Below are 12,259 nucleotides of genomic sequence, written 5' to 3'. Positions count from 1 at the left end.
AGGTGGTAAAATCATGTATCCCTTTTAGAGAGTGAGTATGAAATGAGTCTGTAAACTCAAAAGAGAAAATTGTCATAGATAGACTGAAATGTGAAAAAGTATATTCACTTTAAATCTTGCAGTTTAGTGTTCTGGAAGAGGCAATAAAGACCAAGCAACATATAGATTTTTCTTCTGTACAGATTAACAATAAGACATAATGTGGTTTTTCTTTAGGGGAGGCCATTAAGGCTTTCTGTATTTTAAGGAACAAACCAGGTCTTAGTTTTGGTGAGCAGGTAAAACACTTTGTGAACCTGTTAAAAATTAAAGGAAGAGCTGGGCACCAGTGATTCTTGCCTATAATCCTAGCTACTCAGGATGCTGAGATTTGAGGATCACAGTTTGAAGCCAGATTGGGCAGAAAAATCTGTGAGACTTTTTATCTCCAATAAACTACTCAGAAAAAGCCACAAGTGGCACTGTGGCTCAAGTGGTAGGGCACTTGCTTTGAGTACAAAGAAGCTAGGGGACAGTGCCCAGACCCTGAGTTTGAGCCCAAGGATGGGGGGGAGGGGAGTGGTGCAGGAAATTTTACTTAAAAGAAATGAGTTACTTTTATGTTGTCTGCTAAAGGGAACAGATAAGACAGGTAGATTGTTAGGAGGCAAGATTGAAGACAGGTAGATTGTTAGGAGGCAAGATTGACGTTGGGATAGGAGGACAAAGCTTTTCAAAAATCCAGGGGGGGGGGAAATATATATATATATATATATATATTTTGGCGTGGCCAGATCCTCTCATAGGAGATGAGTAAGATTGTTCTTAGTGGGATGATAACACCGTGAGCCTGACTGTTGTTGATAACTAGGTACTAGGTCACTGAATGGTAAGTGCTGCTGGAAGGTGTAGAATACAGTAGAGAGGGAAGGAGATGGAGCCCAATTTCATCTGTGACCTCACAAAAGGCGTTTTGAAATAAGCCTTAGGAGATATCCAAGTTTACCAGGCAAGGAAAGGCAGAGAGGAGAGTATGCCAGGGAATGGCATGATATGTTTAAGGCATCGTATGTTTTGGTAAATCCAAAGGCAGCTAAGAAGAACATGGGAAGGATGAGGATATAGGGAAGTATAATCAGGCCAGCAGCTTTGTGATAAAGATGTATTGGAGTTTTATCCTCATTAATTAATGTTTTGCAATTTTAATTTATGAACTAAATAAAAAAATACTATGCAGGATGAACTTAATTTCACTTTTTTTCTTTTAAAGTCAATTTTAGTAAATGCAATATCAAAAAGGTAAAAAAGTCCATAACCCAGTTTCCCATTGATTGTCCAATGATAACCTTTTCTTCATTGATCTCTCTCAAACTTTTTCTACATACATGTTTGTATGGTTGTTATTTCAGCTTAGACTTGAGTGGTTTTTTTCACTTTACTGTATTTTAAATATTTTCCTAACTGACTTCATTTTTAATAACGACCATAGCTGTCATTATCTTCATTAAATGGATGTTCCATGAAAGTATAAAAGCATAATGATGTTACTTTTAATACTGATAATGATGTAAAAAATTGAGAACATATTGTGTCTAATATTAGAGATAGTTTAAAGAATTATAGATGAGTCATCAAATTTTAAAGTATAATTAGAATGTTTGAATGAAATACTAAATAGTAGTTATAAAAGAAAAGCACCAACCTCAGGTTTCTAGTGAAATAGTAATATTTTCATCTTTCTGATAGGCCCGAGCAATATGAACATTTTGTGTGTGTGTGTGTGTATTTGTGTAGTACCTTTTAAGTAGCATATGTGAAATACATTAAGAAACAATGTACAAATTTTAATGCTTGACCACCAATTATATTGTAAATGATTAATGATTTTTAAATAATAGAGATGGATGTTATAATTTAACATTACAACTTACACTATTTCTGGTACCTATGTATATGACAAATGTTTTCTAGCAGCAAATTGCCCGTCCCTCACAAGAAGAAAAAGTAGAAGAGAAAGAAGAAGATAAAGCAGAAAAAACAGAAAAAAAAGAAGAGGAAAAGAAAGATGAAGAAGAAAAAGATGAGAAGGAGGACTCTAAGTGAGTTAAATATTCTTAGATAAATTAACTTTTAACCAATAAAACTGAATCCGTTGAAGGCATGGAATACTAGATTTAAAAATACTAGATTTTAAACAATTTGGAGTTGGCCACCCATGGCTCATGCCTGTAATACTTGCCATTCAGGAGACTGAGCCTGAGGATAGTTGTTCAGAGCCAGCCTAGGCAGGATAGTTTGTGAGACTTTTATCTGCAGTTAACTGCCAAAAAAATGCTGGAAGTAGAGCTGTGGCTCCAGTGGTAGGATGAAAAAGTTCAGGACAGTGCCTAGTCCCTGAGGACTAGCACAAAACAACAACAACAACAAAATACAAACTTGAGACAGTTACCTTATAAAGAGAATAGGTTTAATTTACCATACTATTTTGTAAGTTTTAATCCATGATCCGTTAGCTCTTTGCTCTGGGCCTGATGAAAGGTAATACATCATGGCAGGAGCACATAGTGAAACAAAACCATATACATCATGGCCAGAAAGTAGAGAGACGGAGAGAGGGAGTGACACTAGGATTCGAATAGACCCTCAACAGCATGCCTCTCCTGACCTAAAGACCTGACACTAACTAGGCTCTGCCTCCTGAAGACCCTATTATCTGCTATACTGCCAACATAGGGACCATGCTTTTAATCCATGGACTTTTGCTGGGGCCGTGTAAATCCAAACTACAGCAAGTATGTAATCTTCTCTGTGGTTTCTTGCACTTCACATAAATGGCTTTGAGATTCAGTTACGTTGTTGCATAGATCAGTAGTTTGTGGTTTTAAAAAACATTTCAGTCTTAGAAACACTTAATGTTTGCCTTTGTGACAGCTAAAGCTGCCTAGTCACTTAACCTAGTTTTAAGATTCAGACATTCATGCTTTTCTACTTTTGTGCCTTCGGAAAATACATATAAGAGAATTAAAACAAAATTATTTTTTCATTTGAATGTTTATTATATCACATTGGTAAAGTTTTCTTAGTCTATCATCCGTTTACATGGGAAGTAGCTTGATTATAAATCAAGCTAGCTTGATTATAAATGTTTTTGAGGGGCTGGGAAGGTGGCTCAGTGGTAGAGCGCTTGCCTTGCATGCATGAGGCCCTGGGTTCGATTCCTCAGCACCACATAAGCAAAAAGAAAAAAGCCGGAAGTGGCGCTGTGGCTCAAGTGGTAGAGTGCTAGCCTTGAGCTGAAGAGCTAAGGGACAGCGCCCAGGCCCAGAGTTCAGGCCCCACGACCGGACCCAAAAAAATAAAAGAATTAAAAAAAAAATGTTTTTGAAACTCCCTTGACAACAATGGATAGGCATGGTGGTGTATGCCTATCATCTTAAGCTATAGGGGAAGCATAACAGCTAGATGAAGGGGTGCATACTTTTTCATTCCAACAAAGGGAAACACAGATTGGAGGATCACACCCCAGCCCAACTCAGACTTACAGTGCGACCCTATCTAGGAAATAGCTAATCCCCCAAAAAGCTGCCAGTGTGGCTCAAGTACCTGAAAGCCTATGACCTAGAGTTCAAACCCAAGAATCATCAAAGATTTCAAGAAAAGAGCATCTAGGTATGGTGACTCATACTTAGATTCCCATCTATTTGGAAGATATAGGAGGATTGCCAGTACTGGCAAACAGCGAGTCTTTAAAAGAAAGTTAGATGTGGTCTGTATGTAGTCCCAGCTACCTGGGAGGTTTAGGTACAAGGATCACAGTCTAAGGCCAGCCCTTGACAATGAGCATGGGATTGTATCTAAAAAACAGTTAATGGGGAAGTATTGGGGCATGGCCTTGAGTTCAAAACCCAGAACTGCCAAGAGAAAAAACAATAAATGAAATAAATAAAAATGGAAATAGCAGACCCACCAGGCACCAGAGGCTCACACATGTAATACTAGTTATTCAGGACCCTAAGATCTGGAGGATTAAATTCAAAGCAGCCTGGATAGAAAAGTTAAAGTGATTAATTAACTAACAAAAGGCTATAGGTATGGCTTGAATAGTAAAGTGCCAAGAGATCTGAGTTTAAGCCCTAACAATAACTCTCCTTCCAAAAGAGAGGTGGGAGGAGAAGCATTGAAATGTGTAGGACACTTGAGAAGTGTTTTAGTCCTATGTGGTTGATTGAGAGAACTTTGAATATAAAAACTGTTAAATAAGGGCTGGGAAGGGGGCTCAGTGGTAGACACTTGCCTTGCATGCATGAGGCCCTGGGTTCGATTCCTCAGCACCACATAAGCAAAAAGAAAAAAGCCGGAAGTGGCGCTGTGGCTCAAGTGGTAGAGTGCTAGCTAGCCTTGAGCTGAAGAGCTGAGGGACAACGCCCAGGCCCAGAGTTCAGGCCCCATGACCGGACCCCCCCCCCCCCAAAAAAAAAAAAAAAAAAAAAAAACTGTTAAATAAGCTTGGTGCCTGTGGCTCACGCCCATAATCCTAACTACTCAGGAGGCTGAGATCTGGGGATCATGTTTCAAAGCTAGCCCAGGCAGGAAAGTCTGTGAGACTCTTTATCTCCAATGAACCACCAGAAAACTGGAAATAGTGCTATGGCTTAAGTGGTAGAACACTCACATTGAACTGAAGAGCTGAGGGACATTGCACAAGTTCAGAGTTCAAGCCCCAGGAATGAAACAAAACAAACAAATTATTAAATGATTAGACAATGAGGTTGAGCAAAAAACCAGAAGTAGTAAGGATGAGCCTGTTTTTTTGAATTTATTGATAGGAAATGGAGGTGGCTGTTGCAGCAGTTGGTTGAGAAATAGGAAGTCATTGAGTAACCGGACAAAGATCCAAGGCTATCTGTATGGGCTTGAGGAAATCCTGTATGAGAGGCTAGAGGAAGAAATTCAGCCTCTAGAAGGAAAGCAAGAGTAATAGCAGGAATATTTTGTGGCTAAACTAAAAAGGAAGAATTGTGCACACAGACATTTATAGCAGAAAGAATAATGTGATAATTGAGAAAAGGTCATTTTATTTTTCAGTTTGTGATTGATGAGTTTGACAAAACACCTATTTTTGGTAATGCTAGGGATCAAATTCATAAAACAGGAGGCTGTAGACTAGAAATTAGTTGATAAGGAAATGAAGAAGAGAAAGGAAAAAGGCACATAGCTTTAATTTTTTTGTGTGCTAGTCCTGGGGCTTGAACTCAGGGCCTGTCCCTGAGCTTCTTTTGCTCAAGGCTAGCACTCTACCATTTGAGCCACAGCATCACTTCTGGCCTTTTCTGTATGTGGTACTGAGGAATCAAACCCAGGGCTTCATGCATGCTAGGCAGATTCCCAGCACAGAATAATTTTTTTAAATATTTTTTTTATTGAGATTAGGTGATCACATAAATTTCACATCTTTCACAGTATTATGGAATAGTGATCCTTAAAGTTACAAACACATCTTAACCTTCACAAGGCAAATTGTTATTATCATGGTCTATAAAGTTTGTGAATTCTATAAGCTTTGACAATACAGCTATTTCTTCCACATTAGGAGAAGAATAATTTTTGAAGCACTTGTTTTGGGTAAAGAAATCCATAATCTGGGAAATCAGAACAAGTCTTTACTTAAAATAGATAAAACCAGAAAATTGTCATCTTCCATTAAGCATCTTTTTCTTTTGATTGGTCCTGGGGCTTGAACTCTGGGCCTGAGTGCTGTCCCTGAGTTCTTCTGCTCAAGACGAGCGAGTGCTCTACCACTTGAGCCATAGCGTCACTAATGTTTTTCTGGTGGAGATGAGAGTCTCGTGGACTTTTCTGCCTGGGCTGGCTTTGAACCGCAATCCTCAGATCTCAGCCTCCCGATTAGCTAGGATTCTAAGCATGAGCCACCAGCACCCAGCTTGAATCTTTTAAATATTGCCGTCTGTTCATTTACAAAGATAAGGTCCATACTCCTAAATATAACACCTATGAGAGATAAAATAATGTGGAGAGTGGTTGTCCAGTGATTTTTTTTTTTGTAGTAATACTGCTGTTAATAATTGCTCACATCTTTTAACTTTTTTCCAAGTGGCTGAGACTATGATAAGCACTTTATAACCTAAGAGTTAAGATTTAATAATAACAAACATGCATGGTGTTTACTGTTTCCAAGCATAGTTGTAGGTACTTGATACAAATTAACTCCTTAATCGTCACAACTGTTTTATGAATTATATTATCACTATATTGTCCAGAGAGGGAAACTGAAATTTTAAAGGCTAGGCAGCTTATCCAAGGAGATCACATGACTAGTAAATCACAAACTTTTGTTTGGTCCAGTCCCATGTTTGCAGGCTCCAGAGATCTTTCTCCTGATCATGAAGCCATACTGCTTTATCTGTACATTATCAGTGTTGGAAGTAGTTGAGAATGCAGAGTATGGCTTACTGAAATGAGATAATACTATGATTATTACTATAGAATAGGCATGCATCATGAAGATTATCTAGTTTTATCCATTTTACAGATAAGACATCTTAGGGCTTCTTTTGGTGTAGCCCCTGCTTCTTGGTTTTCTTTGGGCATTTCTTATTTCCTTATGAAATGTACTAGGTTTTTTGTGTTTTTGTTCTTTGTGCTTGTCCTGGGGCTTGAACTCGGGGCCTGCATGCACTGCCTCTGTTCTGCTCAAGGGTAGTGCTTGCTCTACAACTTTGAGTCATAGCTTCATTTTTGGCTCTTTTGTAATTAATTAGAAATGAGAGTATCACAGACTTCCTTGTCCAGTCTGGCTTTGAGCCATGATCTTCAGATCTCAGCCTCCTGAGTAGCTAGGATTATAGGCATGAGCCACTGGTGCCCAGAGAATGAGTTAGTTTTTAAGGCAGTTGGCTTGAAATGTATTTTAATTTTAATTTCTGGTTTTTGGTTGTTGTTTTTTTTTGTCAGTTGTGGGGCTTGAAGTCTGGGCCTGAACGCTGTCCCTCAGCTCTTCAGCTCCAGGCTAGTGCTCTACCACTTGAGCTACAGCACCACTTCCTGAAATGTATTTTAATTTTAAACTCATTAATATGCAACAAAGGCCTGTGAACAATGTTAATTTTTTCTAGTCAAAGCTTTTCAGAATTACTGCCCAAGAGAATTTTTCATAATTTTTAAAAGTAATTAAGTTTATTTAATTTCTGTCTAATGAATATTGAAAATTGCATATTTTGGTGATGTATACTTTCAAGTTGCACAAGTTTTCCTTTTTTTTTTTTGCCGATTGTGGAGTCTGAACTCTGGGCCTTGGTGCTGTCCCTCAGCACTTCAGCTCAAGGTTAGCGCTCTACCACTTGAGCCACAGCGCCACTTCCAGCTTTTTTCTGCTTATGTGGTGCTGAGGAATCAAACTCAGGGCCTCATGCATGCAATGAAAGCACTCTACCACTGAGATACCTTTCCAGCCCCTTCCTTTACTACTTTTTTTTGGAGGGGGGGGGGATCGTTTGTGGGGTTTGAACTCTTCCCTCAGCTCTTCAGCTCAAGGTGCACACTCTTTAACACTTTGAGTCACAGCACCTCTTCCGGTTTTCTGGTGGTTAATTGGAGATGGACTTTCCTGCTCGGGCTGGCTTTCTTTTTGTCGGTCATGGGGCTTGAACTCTGGGCTTGGGCGCTGCCCCTCAGCTCTTCAGCTCAAGGCTAGCACGCTACCACTTGAGCCACAGTGCCACTTCAGGCCTTTTCTGCTTATGTGGTGCTGAGGAATCGAACCCAGGGCCTCATGCATCCAAGGCAAGCACTCTACCACTGAGCCACCTTCTCAGCCCCCTTTACTTTTGATTGTAGAGAAAATACCAAGGAAAAGGACAAGACTGAAGGTACAACAGAAGAAACTGAGGAGAGAGAGCAGGCTACGCCCCGGGGACGCAAGACTGCTAATAGCCAAGGTCGCAGAAAGGGACGAATAACCAGGTCCATGACAAATGAAGCTGCAGCTGCTATTGCTGCAGCTGCAGCAGCCACAGAAGAGCCCCCACCACCTCTCCCACCACCTGCAGAACCTGGTGAGTGCAAAGAATTGGCAAGAGCAGACTAGTTATTTGGGATGCTTTTTCAATGCAGGGCCGTAGCAAGGACCACTAAAATTTGCCACCTAGATACAGTTGTTGAAGTTTGGTACTAAAATGTAAACTTGGGGCTCACTTGGTTGATAGGTTCTATAATGCTTAAGCCATACTCCTCCTACTCCTTTTTGCTTTTGTTTTCAGATATGATCCCCTTTTTGTCCAGGGTTGACTTCAGACCCAGATTTTTTCCCTCTTATCCTTATAGCTGGGATGATGCATATTCGCCATGCCCAGCTTATTTGTAGAGATGGTGTTCTCAGTGACTTTTGGCTCAGGCTAGCCTTGAATTGAAGTACTCCCAATCTCTGCCTCTATAAAGTTGGGATTAGAGGTAAGCCACTGTGCCTGGCTTAAAGTATGGTATTTAAACTTGAAATCAAAGTATTTTCTAGAAGAATAATAACTGTAATGTTGCATCCCTTATATAACTCTTTTTAATTTTTACTTAGTTGGTATGTATCAAAGATTTTCTTTTTTTTTTTTTTTTTTGTCAGTCGTGGGGTGTATCAAAGATTTTCTAATCCCTGTCATTTCTATTAAATTTTTTTCAATAACATTTTATTATTGAGGTATGACAATCATTTCACTATTGCTCAATTAGTTTGCTCAATTAGCTTGTCAATTAGTTTTTTTCTAAACCAATACAACTCTATAATGTAAAATCTTTTTGAACATAGCATTTTCTTTCTGTTATTTTTTATAGGAATCAATTCTTAGACAAAGGTATACTAAGTATAAGAATTGAAATATGTTTCTCTTTTCTTACAAAGTTTTATTATTAGCCTATAAAAGCAACTATGGCCAGGTACTGGTGGCTAATGCTTGTAATCCAAGCTACTCGGGTCGCTGAGCTCTGAAAATCGTAGTTTAAAGTCATCTTGGGCAGCAAAGTCTGTGAAGCACTTATCTCCAGTTAACCAATCAAAACCAGAAATGGAGCTGTGGCTCAGGTGGTAGACTTGAGCAAAACATTCCATACCCAGACCCCAAGGTTAAGCCCCAGGGCTGACCCCCTTTTCAATTAAAAAAAAAAAAGCTTTATGATAAAAGTGCTATCAGTGGTTCAGTAGTATCCGTTTCACAGCCACAGTAGGAAGACAGCATATTCTGGGGACAAGAATGATCTACTTGAACTAAGTAGGCTCAAAGGCTGGTGGCCTTGTTTGAACTTGCTTTTCTTACATAGAAATAAGCCTGCAAAATTTGTAAATAAAGAAGTGCTCTGATTAGATTTATCTTGTAAAAAGAAGTCTGGTTAATTATGGCATTCAGGTGAGACAGACTAAGGGCAGGTGTTCTGTGTTTGTTCTTTCTGTGCTGATTGCTAGGCACTGAAGGATGAACAAAAAGTGTAAGGAGAAGAGGAAGTAGATCTGCTAAGCAGGAAGTCACTGGATGAGGTGGGACTTTCTCAGAATACTGAGAGAGAACATGACACTGGGAGACGGTTGGAACTTTTCCATCTACTTGATGCTAGATACCTATGCTAGCCAATTTCCATAATTTCTTTTTTTGGTGTCAGTCCTGGGACTTGAACTCAGTGCCTGGGCACTGTCCCTGAGGTGTTCCTCTCCCCCTCTCCCCTGCCTCTCCCCCCCGCCAGGATGGCATTCTTCTGCTTAAACCACAGCTCCACTTGTATCTTTTTTTTTTTTTTTCTTTATTGTAAAGATACTATACAGAGGATTACAGTTACATGAGTGAGGTAATGAGTACACTTCCTCTTGAACATTGTTACCCCCTCCATTGTTTTCCCCCTACCATCCCCTCCCTCCCTCCCTTCCCCGAGGTTCTTTTTTTTTTTTTTGATTGTGATTAAGTGATTACATAATTTCAAAGTCACAAGTTCATTCTAACTTTCCTGGAGCAAATTGGCTATCACAGTCTGTAATATATAACAGTGTTCACATGTTATATACCATATTTGTGATCAGCAGCATGGGGATATTTAGTAGTGGTTCAACCAGATGAGCGGGAGTTCTTTGTTTCTTAAGTCCTGTTAGTTTTGTCGTATCACCTAACATTTTGGATTTAGCATCCACTTATCAGGGAGACCATGTACCATTTGTCTCTTCGTTCTTGGCTTACCTCGCTCAACATGATTCCTTCTAGCTCCATCCATTTCCCTGCAAATGCCATTATTTTGTCATTTCTAATGGCTGCATAATATTCCATTGTGTATAGATACCACAATTTTTGGATCCATTCATCTGTGGTGGGGCATCTAGGTTGTTTCCATATCCTAGCTATTGCGAACAGTGCTGCGATAAACATGGAGGTGCACGTGTCCTTGTATATTGGTTCCTGTTGTTCAGGGTAGATGCCTAGAAGTGGTATGACTGGGTCGTAAGGGAGGTCAATCTTTAGCTTTCTAAGGACCCTCCAGACTGCTTTCCAAAGTGGTTGTATAAGTGTACATTCCCACCAGCAGTGTAATAGGGTTCCTCTTTCTCCACATCCCCTCCAGCATTTGTCGTTGGCTGATTTGTGGATGTGGGACATTCTGACTGGGGTAAGGTGGTATCTCAGGGTTGTCTTTATTTGCATTTCCTTCACCACCAGGGATGATGAACATTTCCTCATGTGTTTCTTTGCCATTTTTATTTCTTCATTTGAGAAGTCCCTCTTTAGTTCCCTTGCCCATTTAGTAATTGGTTTGTTAGGTTTGGGAGGGATTAGTTTCTTGAGTTCCCTGTATATACAGGATGTTAACCCCTTGTCTGATATATTGCTGGTAAATATTTTTTCCCAATTAGTTGGTTGTCTTTCTAGCTTAGTTGCGATAGACTTAGCTGTGCAGAAGCTTTTTATTTTAAGGTAGCCCCATTTGTCGAGTCTCTCTCCAACTTGTTGTGACCCTGGGACTCTGTTCAGGAAGTTCCTTCCTGTGCCTATTAGTTCAAGTGTCTCTCCTACTCTGTCCTGCAGTAGTTTCAGAGATTCAGGTTTAATGTTAAGGTCTTTAATCCATTTTGAGTTGATGTTGGTGCATGGTGATAGGCTGGGGTCCACTTTTAGTTTTCTGCATGTGGCTGCCCAGTTTTCCCAGCACCAGCGGTTGAAGTGGCTGTGTTTCTTCCATTGTATGTCTTTGGCTCCTTTGTCGAATATCAGCTGGCTGTAGGCCTGTGGATTTATTTCTGGATCTTCTGTTCTGTTCACTTGTATCTTTTTGATGGTTAATTTGAGGTAAAGTCTTACAGACTTTCCTGCCTGACAGGGTCCTCAGATTCCATCCCCCTGAACAGCTAGGATTATAGGTGTGGGCCACTGGCACAGGGCTTGAATTTTTTTTTTTTCTTGTTGGTGGTGGTGGTGGTCGTGGGGCTTGAACTCTGGCGTGGACACTGTCCCTGAGCTCTTCAGCTCAAGCTGAGCTCTCTACCACTTGAGCCATAGCGCTACTTCCGGTTTTCTTGTGGTTAATTGGAGATAAGAGTCTCACTTTTCTGCCTGGGCTGGCTTTGAACCTTGATTCTTAGATCTCAGCCTCCTGTAAAGCTAGGATTACAGGCCTGAGCCACCAGCACCCAGCCAGTATGTTTTTACATCAACTATGTTCTCAATTACATGGTTTGTCTGAATGAGGGGTAACTTAGTTTTCTTAACTGTATTTCTCAGTTTCCACAGAGCCCGTAGAAACCTCTCGATGGACAGAAGAAGAAATGGAAGTTGCTAAGAAAGGTAAATCATAATGGTTCAGACCCCTGGGCTTTTTATCTTTTAAATAGTGATTAGTAATGAATGGGACGGAGCTAAGTTTTAAATTGGAAGAATACAATTCTTTCAAAAGAAAATATAGAATTTCAAAAAAAGTAATGTAAGTACTCAATAAGTATCCCAGTGTGCCTTAAAATGGCCATATTTTAAGGACGTAAGAGATTCTCTCTCTATAGTTTGAACAAGTTTATCCACTTTTTTTTTCTTTTTACCAGTACTGAGGCTTGAACTCAGGATCTGGGTACTGTTCCTGAGCTTCTTTGTGCTCAAGGCTTGCGCTTTACCACTTAAGACACAGTGACACTTCTGGTTTTTTGAGTCGTTTTTTTGGCGATTAGCGTCTCATAGGGACCTTTCTACCCCAGCTGGCTTTGAACCATGATCCCCATATCTTAGCCGGAGATAATTGTCTTATGGACTTTCCT

The 12,259-nt window shown here is 39.9% G+C and overlaps 1 protein-coding gene across 20 annotated transcripts in view; it reads left to right on the top strand.

The window, feature by feature from the left end:
* The window catches only part of Ncor1 (nuclear receptor corepressor 1), a 172,699-nt gene that overhangs the window by 81,850 nt on the left and 78,590 nt on the right, over window positions 1-12,259 (top strand). For 13 of the 20 annotated variants that reach the window (XM_042671893.1, XM_042671888.1, XM_042672019.1 and 10 more), the window contains 3 exons: window positions 1,951-2,078; window positions 7,834-8,051; window positions 11,736-11,798. In XM_042671893.1, coding sequence (XP_042527827.1) covers window positions 1,951-2,078; window positions 7,834-8,051; window positions 11,736-11,798 — 409 coding nt within the window. The remainder of the gene's footprint in view (window positions 1-1,950; window positions 2,079-7,833; window positions 8,052-11,735; window positions 11,799-12,259) is intronic. The other 7 variants (XM_042672047.1, XM_042672027.1, XM_042671957.1 and 4 more) reach the window with 1 other exon arrangement.

This window comes from Dipodomys spectabilis, unplaced genomic scaffold (genome assembly GCF_019054845.1).
Source record: "Dipodomys spectabilis isolate Male_0828 unplaced genomic scaffold, ASM1905484v1 ptg000018l, whole genome shotgun sequence".
Taxonomy (NCBI): domain Eukaryota; kingdom Metazoa; phylum Chordata; class Mammalia; order Rodentia; family Heteromyidae; genus Dipodomys; species Dipodomys spectabilis.
This window is presented reverse-complemented; position numbering and strand designations above follow the sequence as displayed.